At 50.3% G+C, this 16756-nt stretch overlaps 1 protein-coding gene across 1 annotated transcript in view; it reads left to right on the forward strand.

Annotated features, from left to right (window-relative positions):
- Nucleotides 1-12326, forward strand: part of SSBP3 (single stranded DNA binding protein 3) — a 155259-nt gene extending 142933 nt beyond the window's left edge. The window contains exons 9-17 of the mRNA XM_011370432.2: nucleotides 755-819; nucleotides 1499-1547; nucleotides 2225-2260; nucleotides 2703-2757; nucleotides 4096-4166; nucleotides 9145-9223; nucleotides 9448-9476; nucleotides 9613-9714; nucleotides 10574-12326. Coding sequence (XP_011368734.1) covers nucleotides 755-819; nucleotides 1499-1547; nucleotides 2225-2260; nucleotides 2703-2757; nucleotides 4096-4166; nucleotides 9145-9223; nucleotides 9448-9476; nucleotides 9613-9714; nucleotides 10574-10603 — 516 coding nt within the window. The 3' untranslated portion in view covers nucleotides 10604-12326. The remainder of the gene's footprint in view (nucleotides 1-754; nucleotides 820-1498; nucleotides 1548-2224; nucleotides 2261-2702; nucleotides 2758-4095; nucleotides 4167-9144; nucleotides 9224-9447; nucleotides 9477-9612; nucleotides 9715-10573) is intronic.
- Nucleotides 12327-16756: the final 4430 nt, after the last annotated feature.

Raw genomic sequence — 16756 nt, forward strand, 5'->3', positions numbered from 1 at the left:
CAGGTGGAAGGCCTGGGTGCCCGGTTCAGGTGCGCTTACGGCCCTCCCCACTCTGCCTCGTGGGTTATGCTGAGCTGGGGCTTCTGGGGTTTTCCGAGTTCTGTGTAGACTCCTGGAATGGTGATTCCCCTCTGAGGGTGGAAATGTTTTTCTCCTACTCCTGTAGCCTGTTGAGGGCCCCACGTGCTGATGCCTGGATGAGGCAACTGGATCCGGGGCTGGGGAACAAGCCAGACCTAGGACAAGGTGGGGTGTCTGTACATGCCAGGCCTTTCAGGAGCATTCTTTCCCCTTCCTCATTCAGACCCAGCCCCGACCCCTACCCCGGCCTGTCAGCAGGTTCCTCTCCCTCAGAGGGTCTAACATGGCTGGCATTTATCCGTCAGTCCGTTGCCGAGTCCATTCCCCTCACCTGCCTGAGACTTGAGGAGAAGGTGCAACCAGAGTCATGAGCCCAGAGATGTGAGCGGCTTGCTTGATGTCCGTGTGCTTTTGAGAGAATCGTCTTGAAGCCCCTGAAGATGCATTTTAAAGTTGTGACTGTCCCTCTGTGCTGGCTTGTCATTGTGGTCCCATCACTTGGTTCCCACCTTCCCTCCACCTTTTTAAAACAAATGTATTATTTTTTTCTCATCAGGTTTTTTTTCACAGACTAACCCTCTCGCTTATATTCTGTCTGTTTGTTTTCCCTCCCTCCTTCTCTCTCCGGTTCCCCTTCTCCTTCTCATAGACTGACCCTTGGTTATCGTTGCAGAATTATGGCAGCGGCATGAGACCACCACCCAACTCCCTCGGCCCCGCCATGCCCGGGATTAACATGTAAGGCAAAAACGACCCGCCAGCGGCTCAGAGCCCATGGCTTTTCCCACCCTCTCCTGCCCTCCTGGAAGACTCATGATCTGAGTAATTACTGGCACCTCTCTGGACCTTAGTCTCCTCATCAGTTAAGTGAAGATGTTGGCAGTACTGATGGTGAGGCCTTACTACACAGAGTGCTTTATGTGCCCAGCACAGTTCTAAGCATGTTATATGGGTTAGCTCACCTGATCTTCATAAGAACCCTGTGAAGTGGTTGTTATTATCTCCCATTTATAGATGAGGTAACTGAGGCACCAGAGAGGTGAAGTCACTTGCCCATGCTCACACAGCATAAAGTGGAAGGGTCAAGATTTGAACTCCTCTACAATTGACCACTGTTGTAGTTCTTTAGTGGTTGTTAACCCCTTTACGGTGATAGCTCCCTGTGAAGATCTGGGGACTCCCTTCTTAGGAAAATGCACCTGCAGAGGGTATTTTATATATAGGAGTTTGTAGATTCCCACCCCTGGAACTACCCATTACTGCCCCAGAAGCAGATGGTCTCTAACCTGAGGCCCTGGGCCTATATGAAGAACTTCCTGTTAGTGATCTCAACCCTCTTGTTCTGCCCCAGCTGGCACCACCCCCTTGGGGTCAACAGAACCTTTTTCATTGTTTCCATCTTTTTTCCCTCTGTCAGGGGCCCTGGAGCTGGCAGACCCTGGCCCAATCCTAACAGTGCTAACTCAGTGAGTACCAGGTCGGGTGGGTGGTGTTTGCCAGGGAGAGATTTCTGGGGGTTCAGGGCAGTTTCTGTCCCCGGGTTGGAAGTGTCACAGGTTGGAGAGATGCAGTAGGACCCTACCTGATGCCTCTAAGGAGAAGCCCACGTGTAGGCAGAGGCTTGGGAGTAACATGCTAGAGCCATGAGGGGCTCGGTCTCTGACCAGCCCAGCCCAGCCCAGCCCAGCGCATTGCTCTGCAGAAACCGAGATGTCAGCTGAGAGCCTGGCTCAAAGAGCACTGTTCACGTAGAGGCTCTTGCAGTACTGGCTTCCAGGACTCAGAAGAAGGAGCTAGGAAGGGGCTGAGCGCAGATAATCCAGAGGAGAATGCCAGAGGGACGGGGCAAGGTTCTCACTTTCCTGCCCCCTTGAACTGGAGGTTCCCCACGCGGATCCTCCCCACCCCACCCCCTATCCCCCGCCTCAAGGCTCCCCGCGAGGCTCTCGGATCAGTTCAGTGTGAGAGCTGGACTTTGCTCACACCCCTGCTTCCCTGAGGGGAACTAACTAGGTGGCTTAGCGTGTCCCACAGCCTGTCCCACCAAGAGTGGGGTCATGGTCTCAAGTGGGTTTGAAAGCCAGAGGGTGCTGCCTGTCTGAGGAAGTGACTGACACGTGGCTCCTCCACCTCTTATTTCTAGATTCCATACTCCTCCTCATCACCCGGTACCTACGTGGTAAGTGTGTTGGGGTTTGGGGTGTTACATGTCTAGCCACTTGTGGCAAAGTGTGCAAGAGAACTACTCAGGGATCCTTGTCTCTTTCCCTTTCAAAACACATTCTGAGCACAGATTCCAGCTGTGCTAGAATTTGCTATCAATATTCAGGTATTTGTACCTTCTGGTGGCCCAGAAGTCCCCAAACAAAACCCAGAGTCGGGAGCCCCGGATCTTGGGGGCTGACCAGTGGGTTGGTTGGCTCCCACCACAGGCCTTCTGTTTCACCGATGAGCATGCATGTGCACACATAGAGCTGCCTCAGTTTTAAAGAAAGAAAGGGGGTGGATCCAACTCTCGGCCCCAGTGAGCACTTGGCTGCCAATGTGGCTAGAGCTCGGTGGCCTCTCCTACATGTATCACCACCGAGGGTTTCTGATGTCAGTTTTTATCTCATCTCTAGGGACCCCCTGGTGGTGGTGGCCCCCCAGGAACACCCATCATGCCTAGTCCTGCAGGTAAGAGGGCTTGTGGAAGAGGTGCTTTTGGGGGCTTGGGGAGTCCTGGAGGGGCCTAGTTGCAGAGCCAAAGCTTACCAGCCACTCTCCCTGAGCAGCACATCCTCTACTGGGCATCTTGGCATCAGGGATTTAGGAGGCAAGAGGCCCCTGGTGCCACCAACCTACCGTGTGGCTTCAGCCAAGTCATTCCTCATCTCTGGTTAAAGGACAGGCAAAACAAGGAGATCCAGGAACCAGGCGTCTCACTGGCCTCGGCTTCCTCTGGTCCAAGAGCACCCTGTCTTGGTTGTGCATTTCTCTAGGTGACCGAAAAGGGGCTTTTGGGTTCTGGCAGCCTGGGACCTGGACTCTGCGCATGGTGCCTGTTGATTTCTGGTCCTCTATGTAGGAGGGCCCTTCTCCCTTTTTCTTGAACCGAAAGAGAGCATGCACGCACACACGTGGGCATGTGCACACGTGCACGCACACAGCATCACAGTTGTGTTCCTTTCCCAGCTAAGAATAGCATACGACCAGCTAGAAGAAATTCAACATCAATCCTTATCCACCCCAAAAATAAAAAGTGAGAAGTGGTTGGATTTTTGCCTTTGAAATGTGGGGCCTATTCCTGATACAAACATGTTGGCTGATGTCCTGAAGAGATGTTTCTGGCTAATTGGGGAGGCGGAGGGGTCCCTCTCTCTTACCCCATCCTCGGCTCCCCATAGCAAGGATGCTGCTCAGCTGCAGGGGTGAAGCAGGCGGCGACTGTGATATTCTGGCTCCCGCTCCGACTCCTTCTTTCTGCTGCTGCATTTTTATGAGCTGCATGACCTACATTCAGACTGGGTCACATTAAACCACTCCATATGTTAATGCGTCTCCAGCCCCATCCCTGCCTCTCCCTCCTGCCCCATCAGCTTGGCAGGGTGGCCCCTAGGTAATTTGTGGCATCTCTCTTTCCCTGATTTTATTAAAACCGCTGGGCAGGGTTGAGTGAGAACACAGGTGATGATCTGCCTGCCCCTGCTTCGTCTCAGCCAACGTCTAGGGACCAGGTTGGGTTTGGGGTGGAGAGATGAGCCTTCGAACCTGGAATCCCCCTTTGTCATGTCCTCACTGCTGTCCAAACGCTCTGAAATTCTTTGTTACAGGGTTGAGTGGTTTTCTCAGTTGAATTTTCTATGATTAAAAACTTTGTGAATCTTCATTAAATACAAATTAGCCAGAAAATGGTGGTACTTAGAGGAAATTTTAGGTGATAAAATACAAAAGAATGAGTTCAAGTGCCACGAGTTTGTTTTAATTAAGAAATGAATTAATCACCCCGACTTGCGGGTTTCCACTATTCTACAGATTCAACAAATTCCAGTGACAACATCTACACAATGATTAATCCGGTGCCGCCTGGAGGCAGCCGGTCCAACGTAAGTCTGCTTTCTAATAATTTACATATCAGATACCATAACAAATCATAATTAACTTCATCAGCTGAGGGGAAAGCAAGTTTAATTGATTTCAGCCATTTGTTACCAAAGATGAATAAAATAAACCATCAGAAAAGTGATTAACTCTTGGGCAACTCAGTTTCCATCTCATAGCTGCCAAGGGGTGAGGGAGAAGAAGATGGAGTAATTCCCACCCCTCTGGTCAGAGCAGGGCACCAGACCCCACTGTGGGGATCCCCACCCCTCTGTAGGGTGCTGGCGAGGGAAAGTACCAGGCTATAGGTCAGGTCTCAGCGGGTTCCTGCTCACCAGGCTGTGCCACCCTGGGCAGTCCCTCACCCTCTCAGGTCTGTGTCCGTGGCTGTGGACCTAAGGGTTGAGGCCACAGCAGGAGCACGTGGCCTATTTGGGGACCTGCCTGCCCTGTGCCTCTGGCACCTCTGGGAGCGCTGTGACTCCTGCACCTTGCAGCCTCTTTGCCTCTCCTCGGGCCATTTCCTCATCTAGAAGCCACTCCCTCCCATCTTGGCCTCTCAAAGTTCCAACCTTCCGTGATGTTGCAACTCAAATTCCACTTTTTCTGGTCCTGCTCGCCCATTCCTTGTTCCCTCTGTTCCATGTCTCCTGTGACTTGACTATGCAGCCACAGCCTATATCCCTCTGCCAGTTGGAAGCTCCCTAAGGACAGGACTGGTCTGACTCACCTCCACAGACAACCCTTTCACTCCAGGAGGGGAGGTAAATCCATCCAGCCTCGCTCTCAGGGAGCTCAGGGTTTAGAAAGGAGGCTACTGTATGACCAAATCAGCAGAGGCTGGGGGCCGGGCTTGGGGCCCCAAAATTGCCTGTGGCTTTTTGCTGTGCTCCGTTTGGTTTTGTGGGTTCTGTTCCTGATGTGACACTTAAAATCACCCCCTGTGCTAAACCCTGATCTTGAGTGGCCTCATGCTGGACACTGCACGTATTTAATCTGCTTACAGCCTCTGGGATGAGGGTCTTTGGTCTGCCTCCTGGGGCGCCAGGAGGGGTCGTAACCAGAGTCGTGACTGAGGGGTGTGGGGACCGCACGCCACGCCTGCTATTCCACCACACCTCTCCCTCCTCTCTTCCGTGCAGTCAGCACCTCCCACTACCCCCACTTCACCACCCTTGGCTCTCACTAGGGTGACTAGCCATCCAGGTTTCAGCGCTAAAAGCCCCTCGTCCCAGGAGACGAAGTCCCAGGACACGAAAAGTTCTGGTTTTTGCCAGAACTGGATGCAGAAAGTTGGGTAGAAAAGTGTAAGACCCGTACAGTGGCCCAAAAGATAGGGACTGGGCACACTGTTTGGTGTCAGATGGAAACAGCGTAGATTATCCTCCTCGCCATATTTTGCTGACCACGGACGCTGGCTGTCGTGACCTGTGTTTCTCAGCGATGGATCATCCACGTTGTATCCCCCAGTGGTGCGACTCATGTGCATGGCGGTCACGGCACGGAGTTGCCTGTGACTCTGCCTGCAGATTAACCGTCGTGCTCTGTGTCGAGATAGGTTTCATTATTCACGTGAGCATTGTGACCATGTTTTCTAAGAGTTCAGCTAATGAACACAAGAACGATGCCGACATCAGCACCATCACCAGAATAAAAGACTGTTAAACGACCGTGTTATTTTAACACCAGGTGGGAGGACACATACAACTGGATTAGGGAGGTAAATAACCGAGATGGAAGGTACTGCACAGTGTGCGGAAGAGAAGAAGGGATGTGAAAGTGGAGAGAGGGGTGTGAAAGCAAGCACCTCGGAGACTGGAAGGAGAGAGGTACATCCTTCTAAATCAATCAAAAGGTGGTTTTTGTCTTCTAAAGAGACACCAATGCTCAGTCAAAAATAAGTGCTCATGCATTCGCTTGGACATAACACCATCACCATGCTGGTCCCGCCGTTGCTCCATGAACTGAGAAGGTTATAGGTGCTGATTCAGAGGTTGCGACTAAGTCCTCTGGGTGAACAGGAGGGGAATTTTGATGACAAATGTGTCAGTCTTTTACAGCATAGAGCTGATTCTGTCAGATCTTACCAACAAATCAGGTGAGCTTCCTACTGCATGCAAATCCTGACAACAAAAACAGGTCCACCAGGGTTTAGATACTTTGACTTGAAAACTGTAGTTTCAGATTGTCATCTTGATTTCTGTGAAGAAAACATAAATCAAAGATCGTTGTTCTCTTGTCCAAATACAAACTTAGACTTTGTTTGTTTATCTGCATTTTTGGCAGACAGTACACAGTTAATTTGGCAATTTTCGTTCAGTCTATAAATGTCTTACCTGATAAAGGTCCCACACACCTGTCCCCTACACTGCTACAAAGGGGTGTGATTTGCTTACCTGTGATATCAGGCTTTCATAATGAAAATTCTTGGTGACTTGTCAATTTCCTCAAAAGGTGCAGAAATGCTTAATGAGATTTTTGACTTTAAGAAATAGCCTCAGACATGAGCTTACTAGATGGCTGTCATTGTTGCTGGCCGTGGAAAAAAATGTTAAAATGTCGGCCTGCTGCGATGTCCTTCTCTAATTTGGAAATACGTTGAGATAAGAATGGAGAAAGATATTACACTAAAATAGAAACGTATATGCAGTTTCTCCAGAACTGTTTGATGATCTTTAAAGAGGCCACAAGGAGCCTAGATGACGATGACCAAACCGCACCCGAGTTGTTCACAGTCATGAGGGGATTGTGACAAAACTTCATATGGCCAACGGGATGACTGGCTCTTGGAAATGAGACTGCTTGAGAACTCAAAAAAATGTCACCAGTGAGGGCAGCCACATTAAACAGGACTTTTTTCAATTTCTTTATTAAAACTGCAACTTAATTGGAATCCAGCTTGGAACTCACAAGTTCAGATTGCCTTTGTGCTTTAAAACTGTATTCCCTGAGGAGGAGAGGTTTGATTGCTAATGACATCCAGTGTGCTCTGGAAGGTTTAGAAGCGATGGACATCTGAGACAAAGGTAGCCCTTCTGGTGAATTTTCAGATGCAAAGGAGACCCGACAGGCGAGCAGCTGGTCTGCTGCAACCAGTCTGTAGATACAAAGTGGGTGGACATCTTTAGAGAGCTGAAAGTGAATTCCTGTAGGTCCAAAAACCTGTGTGAGTAAGTAAGATCTTAAGTACTCCACATGCAAATGTTTTTACGGAGAGGATGGTTTGGCGTTACCGCATTGGATTGACAGGAGGGCTTGGTGAGAGCAGAGCAGCAAGTCAAAGCGAGTTTTACATTTGACACTGTATTCAGTCTTACCACTCCATAAAAGAAAAGAAGGATGACCTAGGAGCCGCAGGCAATTCAGAGGCGTATTCGTGGAAAAGCAATTACTGTTTGTCTCGTTGTACCCCTGAAAGCAAACGGGTCACCGGCAACTCTTCTTGGAGTCCCCTCAGGAGATTCAGCCCAGGTTGCTGCTTTTGCCAGGTCTTCTCAAATTGGCATGGTCAGTATGTGCCACCAGCGTTCCTGCCAGCGCAAAGGATGAAAGGCTTCGTCGATAGGATTACATGATCATCCTTGAATCGACTGTGAAAGATACCCACCTGATGAAAGAAACAATGCTGGTTCTTTGTACCTAAAACTCTTTTTAACCTTAAAAAAAGAAAGGAAACAGAACAAAAATATCCTGTTGTAATATAGGACAGAACTATGTCATTTTTATAAGTTAAATATAGGTAGTATCTATTTAATCAGTCCTGTTGTTTTTAAGTTCTCTTTAAAAATATTACATTTATGTATTTTGAGAATACGCATGTTATGTTTTGTATTATAGCCTACTGAAATATATATGTTGTACTATAGCCTCCAAAATTTAAATATTCGATAAAGAGTTAAATTACTATCTCAGGGGAAAGAAACATTATAAAAATGCTATATTTTTCCCATGTCATTTATTTAACTAGTCCTACTACTAATTGCCACTGTCAACTAGTCTTACTGTTGTTTTGTTAAAATGGTAGCATTTTTGTAACAAAGTGAATAACACAGAATAGTGCAGTGGTGCTGGCACAGCTGGCTATCCACATGCAGATGAGGGAAGGTGGGCTGCTTTCCTACACCAATACACAAAAGTTGACTCGAGGCAGACCCTAGACCTGAATGTCAGAACTAAAACTATCAAACACTGAGAAAAAATGTAGTGAATCTTTGTGGCCGGGGTTAAGCAAAGCTTGAGGTACAACAACGAATGCACAAATGATGAAAGAAGTGAATGCATTGGGTTTCATCAAGATTTAAAACTTTTGTGCTGCGTAGGATACTGTCAACCCACAGAATGGAGAAAATATTTATAAATCGTTTATCTGATAAGGGCCTTGAATCTAAAATATGTAAAGAACTCAATTAAAATAAAAAATGGGCTAAGGATCTGAATAGACATTTCTCTAAAAGTGTACAGATAGGCAGTAAGCACATGAAGAGATGCTTTGGCATCATTAGTTATTAGAGAAATGCAAGTGAAAACCCCAGTGAAGTACCCACTAAGATAGCTATAATCAAAAAGTCAAATAATGACCTGTCTTGGTGGGGATGGGAAGAAAATAGAACTCCCATACATTGCTGGTGGGAAGGTCAAGTGATGGCAGCTCCTTTGGCAGGTGGTCTGGCAGGTTTTTTTGAAAAGTTAAACAGTTACCATATGACCCTTCAATTGCACTTCTAGGGATCTACCCCAGAGAAACGAAAACATACGTCCCCATAATAATTGTACACACATGATCATAGCATTATTCCTAGTAGCCAAAAAGTGACACCCATCTAAATGTCCATTGTTCTGCTTTGAGCGTGTGTGAGAGGGGAGCCCCACCACAACGGAGGCTCCCCAGAGCAGGACTCTGCTGCAGCTGGGCCTGAGAGCCCACGAGGTGGGCATACAGGGCTGCGGCCCGCTCAGGCACCATGCTCTGTGTTTTTTCCTCAGTTCCCAATGGGTCCAGGCTCGGATGGCCCGATGGGAGGCATGGGCGGCATGGAGCCACACCACATGAACGGATCATTAGGTAAGCCAGCAATGCTCCTGGGTCCTGCTGGCCCCTGCCCAGCAGATTTCTCTCGGCCTCAGCTCCTGGCTCAGCTAGGCCCACAGGAAGATCTCGAGAGAAAGATACTGCCAGCATGGAACGTTTTCTGTGCAGAAATAGTGTGGGATTTGAGTTGAAGGGTTTGGAAGCCCTTCCACGGAAGAGTGGGCAAGAAACTGAATAGGATTCTTTCTTCCTTCCAGGGTCAGGTGACATAGATGGACTTCCAAAAGTGAGTGTGTGTTGTGTCTCCCTGACAGCACCCACCCTGCCCCACCCCTGAGGCCCCCCACCTAAAGGCCTTTTTCCCAGTCTGGTGGGGCAGGCTGTGGGGGTCCATAGGCTCACCTCCTCTCCTCTCCCTGCAGAATTCTCCTAACAACATAAGTGGCATTAGCAACCCTCCAGGCACCCCTCGAGACGACGGCGAGCTAGGAGGGAACTTCCTCCACTCCTTCCAGAATGACAATGTAAGTGTGCCTGCCGCCACCCTAATTTCATCCCTGGACCACCATCTGATTCCCTGAAGTCTGGGGACTGGTTATTTAACAAGTTTCAGAGCCTCCTGGCCAAGACTTGCCCGCCAGGCTGGTGTCCCAACAACCGTGTTATGGCCCTTTAACCTGGTTATTTTTCTTCACAGTGCAGAGCCCTCACAGTCCTCCCTGCTGTGTGGACCTGACCATTACCACCCAAATCTGACCACTGGCAGATCCTTCTGGAGGCATCTTTGTGTAGGCGCAATGCCTCAGGCACTAATTAAGCCCATGTGGCTGGAAAAGCCCTGGGCTGGAAATCCAGAGGCCTGGGCTCTGGCCCATTGGGTTATTGTCCCCAGGGGTCTATTTCCATCTGTCCCAGGGAGTAAAATTCATGCATAGTGATTTCCTGGGGTCTCAGTGCGGAGGGGCTGGCCATCTACTTTTCCATATTGGGCTTCTATTTATAATCTATTTAAAGAAACAGCTTCATGGTTAAGCAGCTTTTGGGAACCCCAGACAGGCTCCAGCCCCATGGGAGGGGAGGGCCGGCCAGGTTGCCTGCTGCTTCCGCTGGAAAGAAGAGGTGATTTGGAGAGGGAAAGGGGCAGAGGGAGGTGAGTCTGCCCCCAGAGTTCTTGACAGAGGGCACAGGCTGGGGCAGCGAGGCAACTCCTGACTTCGGCCTCCTGGCCCTGCTGGCCTCCTGCCCACCCAGTGTCATCACATACTCTCAGCCCAGCCAGGCCCCGAGACCGGCCCCATTCAGTATGTGCAGTCAGACCTTCCTTCACCAGGCTCCCACTCCCTGGCCCTCGCAAACCCCCCTTCTCTGCTGCGTCTCTTCCAGTATTCTCCAAGCATGACGATGAGTGTGTGATCCCCCTCCTCTTCTCCGAGATGCTGAGAGAGCCGGCATTGCAAGCGGGAAGATGCCAGAAATTATGCAAGAAGAAGTGAGGTGTCATTACCCAGGGGCTGGAGGAGGGGCGTCTCCCTGCCCCCCTCTCCCCCACCCTCCTCTCCACTCCTCCCACCTTTCCCAATTTTAGTTTCATGCAATAAAAAGGCCGAACTTTTTATTCCATAAAACATGAAGGACAGATCTCAAAATAAAAATATATTTCAAGTCAGTGACCAGAAAAATCCCACCCCTGGCCCTTTCCCAAAAGGACCTTTTATGTACATGACACTTTTTTGTTGTTTTTTGTTTGGGGTTTTACCGTTGTTGGGATTTTTTTTTTTTATTTGTTTTCAGGGGGGTTTTTTTGGGGGAAAAATTTTTAAAAATGGAAGCTTCTAGCAAGCCCCCACCCCACCCCAATCAACCTCTTTGCTTTCTTCTTTAAAAAAAAAAAAAAAAAGGAAAAAAAAAAAAGCAAGCCCTGCTGTCTGTCTGTACCCGAGCCCTTCCACCAGGAGAGCTAGTCTAGGTGTGAGATCTCACGCTGTCTTTGTAGCCATCTAAAAATAATAATAATAATAATAAACTGGGCAGTTTACAATCGGTTTCTTTCAAAAGGCCTTTTGTGGAAAGAAAAAAAGAAGTCACCCTTTTCTGCTTGGGGTTTTCGGTTTGTGTGGGTGGGCAAAGGAGGAGCGGGGCCTGTTTGTTTTTGCTTGGTTTCTCCTGGCGGAGGTGGCGACAGCAGCTGCACAACTTGGACCCCAGAATCCCGCCCCCGCCCCCACCCCCCATTATGTGGCTGGAGGGGCCAGACCACCTGACCGATTTCAGGACTCCGCCATGGCGGAGACTCGCTGTGACCCGGTGGCATGCACTGTGTTCCCAGGACTGCTTCCTCCTCTCACCCCTGGACCTCCCTCCCCCACCCCTCCAGCCCCATCCTCAGCCCCCACCCCAGTCTTCCCAGCGAGAATCCTGCCAGCTGGGTGATGGCCTGGAGCAGAGTGCGGGAGGCCACCCCCGACAGGATGGCTATGACCTGGGACATGGAAACTGTGACCTCTGCGTCCTCATCCCCGTGGCCCTCGCATCGTCCTCATCCTGTATGTGGGCAGTGTAGGGCTGGAGTTTGGGTTTTCTTTTATTTTTGTCTCTTGATTCTTCCTCCTTTTTCAAAGATGGAACATTGACCAGAATTGCTCTGCATATGCTTGGAACTGGATGGAAAGACTTTGGAATAGTTATGGGGGTGGGGGAAGACACAAACCACCGAACAGACATGCTGTTTCTGGTCCTGTTTTTATTTTCAAAAACTGACACACGTGACAGTGGAGCCTGTCCCCTCCCAGGAGGAGTGACTCATGGCCTCCCTCACCTCAGCACCCCCCATGGAAACCTCTGTGTCTTGCCCTGGAGACACCCGAATTCTTTGTACATTTACTCCCTCCTCCTCCCCCGTAGCTGTCTTTGTTTCTCCCCCTTTCTGATCCATGTATATCATATTATGTGAGATATCATCTGCCTGAAAAAAGACCTTGTGCGGATTATTGGGAACATTGTAGCTGTTTCTGTGTTTTTTCTTACCTTGTAGTCTGGTTCTGAATTAAGAGAGGAAAAAAAAGTAATTATGATACATTGTAGTTTGTGTACGATATATGTTGATAACGTTTTATTAAAGGGACATCTTTTTTCCGCAGCCCTTCCTGACATGTTTGGGGGGAACGTGGGTCGGAGGTTATTACACTGATTATAAAACGCAAGGCGACCCGTCGGCCGCAGAGTTTTTGTTCCCAGTGCATAACAAGATCTTGTTTTGTGTTCAAGGCATCTGCCTTCTTTTCCTGGGTGTGTGAATTCTGTATTTTCTGTGGAGAGTCGCAGTGGCCTTTGGGGATGGCGGGTTAAGAGGGAGGACATCAGTCTCACTTCAAGCATTTGGGGACATTATAACAGCCAGTTTCAGTTTCCTGTCTTACAAACACATTTTGGTTTGCCAGAAAGTCTTTCTGGAAGGAGAAGGAGGTTCCTAGTGGCCTGTGTTTTTGATTGAGAGGATCACTGAGAACGGCCCTGTGAGCTGCAGCCACACCCTGCATTCTCCCTGTGGTTGGAATTGCCGAGGGTGCTGGACCCCTGGGGAGGTTGATTTTTTTTCTTTCCTTTCTCTTTCCCTTTCCCTTTCCTTTCCACCTTCAAGGCAATAGGGAACCCTTGAAGGGTTTACAGAGTAACACATTCTGAGTAAATTTTAGAAAACCCGGTGGAAGCAGCATCCTGAAAGATGGCTGGACAGGCTGGACAGGCATGAGACACCCAGCTGCAGCTGTCATCTAGGCAAGAAATACTGAGAGCTGAGGTGAAGAAAGTGGTGGATACCCATTTGAACGTCTAGAAAGAACTTCCTGTTTTTCGGACCTCTGGGGACCTCATTCCAGGCCCATAGCAGGAGAGGGGAGGGACACGTGGTTTTCTGAGTGAAGTGTGGGCTCAGTCCACCTTTACAAGGGTGGAGGGAACCAGACGGCAAATCGCTAGTTTTCAGATCCTGCCTTTGCCACTACTTTGTGGTCGTGGACAAGTTTCTCTGTGCTCAGTTTCCTCATCTATAAAATGGGGATGATGGTTTGCCTACCTTGGGTTGGCGTGAGGGCAAGTTACCATCTAGTGTTCAGAACAGTGCCTTGCATGTAGTGAGCCGTAGTGTTAGCTGTGAGTGGTACTGTCGCTCATTTGGGAAGAGTCCAAATGAGTGTGATGGGGAGTAGCTGGAAGGGTCTAGAAGATTCCCTTTTGTCCCTTCCCCCTTCATCTTAGAACAGGGTTTCCCAGGCTCATCATAACGGGTACCTTTGGACAGCTGGGGAAACATCACTGTTGGACAGGTGAGGAGACTCAGGCTGTGGCTGACCTGTTCTCACAGCTCTGAAGAGGCATTTGTGCCACATGCCAATCCAGTCCTGGGCAAAGAAGGTAGAGGTGATGGGTGAACATCCTTCAATACCCTTGCTGCCATCTGTGCTCCCCAGAGCAGGACTTGGGATAGGAGCAATGGCATGGGGGTGCTGAGCTGCAAGGGAACAGGCAATGGGAGACGGGGGAGAGGAAAGGGTCCAGCCTGATATTTCACTGCCCACCTCTGCTTGGGGGTTGAGAACACAGAGCTCCCTTCCACACCACTCCCCACCAACCCCCATAATTGCTTTTGCAACACAGCCCTGGTGAGGGCTGGTTCAGGCTTGGCCTTCTCACTGAGGGCAGATCTTTGAGGAGAGGACTGGTTCCTTCCCCCAAAATGTTTTCACTGCCCTGCCCTGCCCTGCCCTGCCTTGCCCTGCCCTTCCTTGCCCTGCCCTGCTTGGGCACTGCAGCCAGGATAAAGATCCCTGAGTGAGAAGCAGGAGAGGGAATGTCATTCCTGTCCTTCCACAGAGGACGACATTAGCGCATCCCTGAAACTTGGACAGGAATCGAGGAGCCAGGCCGAAGTCCCAAGCTCAGCAGCTGCTTGCCTGCTAGAGTCGTCATTGTCCACAAGGGTCCACTTCAAGGGGACACCCAGCCTAGGGACCAGAGTGAGGGCTGGGCCCACGTCAGAGAAAGCTGGCCTGGCTGGAGACCTGCACCTTCTCCCTCCGGCCTGGGCACCCCTCTCTGGAGCCAGGAAAGAAGAACCTCGAAGCAAACCAGCTGACGGCCTGTGAGGGGGAGGGGTTCAGTAGCTGTCAAGGCACAGAGCCAGACCAGGACTCTAACTCGGATGCGGCCGGGGCTGCCACTGTTCAGCCTGATGCCTTGGGTGACCCCGAGGGACCTCCCTCCACACAACACCCCTGGCCTCTGCTGTCCCATGAGGATCCCACAGGCTCCAAGGGGCTGAGCCCAGAGCACATCTTGGGCTACAATGAGGGTTCTGCCCTGAATTGAGCTGGGCCTCCCCTGGGCTGGGGTAGAACTGACCAGGGGAGGAGAAAGGGTGAAAGGCAGACGTGTCCTTCTCTGCCCTGGACTCACTGGACGTGGGCACTAGGGTACTGGAAACAAAGGACCACATCAAGGGGTGGGGTGGGTGCTAGAAGTTAGAGGGTCCGTTCTATCCGGCACTGGTGTTTCGTCCATTCTCAGGTGCCTTTGGCGTCTGTCACCTGGACATTCAGCCAGCCACCTCTTTGGTTTCCTGCCCTTCCGATGCCACCAAGATCTAACTTCTGAACATCCTTACACTCTTCCACCCATCCATTCATTCACGTATTCATTGAGCACCTCATGTGCCAGGGGCAGGCTGCAGGATGAGCAGGCTGAAGTGATGCTCCATTTTGGCAAGTTAAAGTTGAGATGCTTATGCCCTAGATAGCCACGTAAAGAGAACTGGAGACACGCTGGGATTTGTATGGTCTTGAAAGCCACGAGCCTGGCTGAGATCATCTGGAGAGCCAAGGACTCTCGGCAGTAAGAGATGCGGGAAATAGGAACCAGCGAAGGAGGCAGCGAAGTGAGTAGGAGAACAAGGTGCCCTGGAGACCAAGCGGAGAAAACTGCGGAGCGTGTTAGAGAGCCACATGCGGCTGAGGGGCCCGGCACTGCAGGCCCGCCATGCCGGGGACACGGTCCACACTCACCGATTCATTTGGATCCTGCATGGCGAGGTCTTGCCATTCCCTGCTGCTTTTTCTTGCCCCTCAGCACTTCATGATGCAGCCATGTGGAACAACGTAAGGACTGCTGCCCACTGGGGGCCTTGGTTCTTGCTGTTCCTCCTTGGCATGCCTTTCCTGCTTGCCCTTTAGAATCAAACGGCTCCTCTGTCAGGAAGCTTTCTCTGAGCCTCCATGGCCCCTATGCTGTAACGGTTCAACGTCTGCTTTCTCCCATCAGGCTGGGAGCTCCTTGAAGCTAGGGATCATGCCCACTGCATGCTGTCACCTGAGGGTAGGTACTCAAGTATGAGGAAAGAGGTGACCTTTACGGCTGCCTGCTTCTGCAAATCCAAAGAAGACTGACTACTGTGAGTGTCCATCACACAACTGGGAACTCTCGAGGGCAAGGACCATGTCTCTCATTCTATATCTCTGACTCCTAGCACAAGGCCTGGCACGCAGTAGGTACTTATAAAATGGGGTAACTGCTGCTAGAGAAGATCTATAGTGGGAAACCTCAGGGCTCAGTCCCCAGTGTTGACCTATTCTTGGGTTCCATCACGGCCCAGCTGGGCATGAGGAGAGACCCACAAGGGGTGTGTGTGTGTGTGTTGGGGGAGGGTGACAAAGCTGGGAGGGGCCATGCTGCTCTTGACAGGCTAGACAATTACCATGGGCAGCAAGCCCACAGCTTGGATGTAGGCTTTGGGTGTGGGGAGATGTAGCTTGGGATGTCTGACATGGGCTTGACTGAAGATCTCTGGTGGCAATAATCAAAGCAGAATGTCCAGAACAAGGGAGAGACTGGCCTCACTCTACCCTGCCATACTTAGCCCTGCTGAAGAATTGGGTCCCTGGTCCCTGCTCTGTGATAACAGTCTGGAGTAGGAGTTTGCTGTGAGCCATAGATTGAGAAGTGGGTTAGAAGTTCAGTGGGAGACAGACACTGGGCTATTTGGCTTTGAGGCATTTAATTTCCAGCCTCAAATTTCTACAAGGCTATCTCCTAACTGAGAGGAAACATGGGGTGTGGGGCCCCAGACAGCAGAGCTGGGACTCTCAAGTTGAATCTAGGAGATGAATGACATTCTTCCCAACGTGAGAACACTTAGCAGCCAGAGTTGCTAACGAATGAAAGAGGCTACACTGAGAGCATGTTCCCCACACTGGACTGTGTAAGCCAGCTGGGAGAGGGGTGGGTGGGTGGGTACGCTTGTTAGATGGGGAGTATTGGTTCCTGGGAACCCATGGAACAGAGGGCGAGATAAACAAGTCCCTTCTCAGGGGCAGAGTTGGGATTAGAGCCAGCTCTCTCTGACCTCTGAGTCCCTTCCAGCTTTTTGGCTGTTTCATTACCTCTAAAAGAGATCCCCATGGACTCTGCTGATCTGTGTGACTTGAATTCCTTCTTTTACAGAGGAGGGCAGGCTGGTGGTTGCAGGCTGAGAGTGAGAGATGGGGAACATGGGTTCCAAGGGAGTTCGTGCTCCAA

Source organism: Pteropus vampyrus, unplaced genomic scaffold (genome assembly GCF_000151845.1).
Source record: "Pteropus vampyrus isolate Shadow unplaced genomic scaffold, Pvam_2.0 Scaffold170, whole genome shotgun sequence".
In the NCBI taxonomy this organism is placed as follows: Eukaryota; Metazoa; Chordata; class Mammalia; order Chiroptera; family Pteropodidae; genus Pteropus; species Pteropus vampyrus.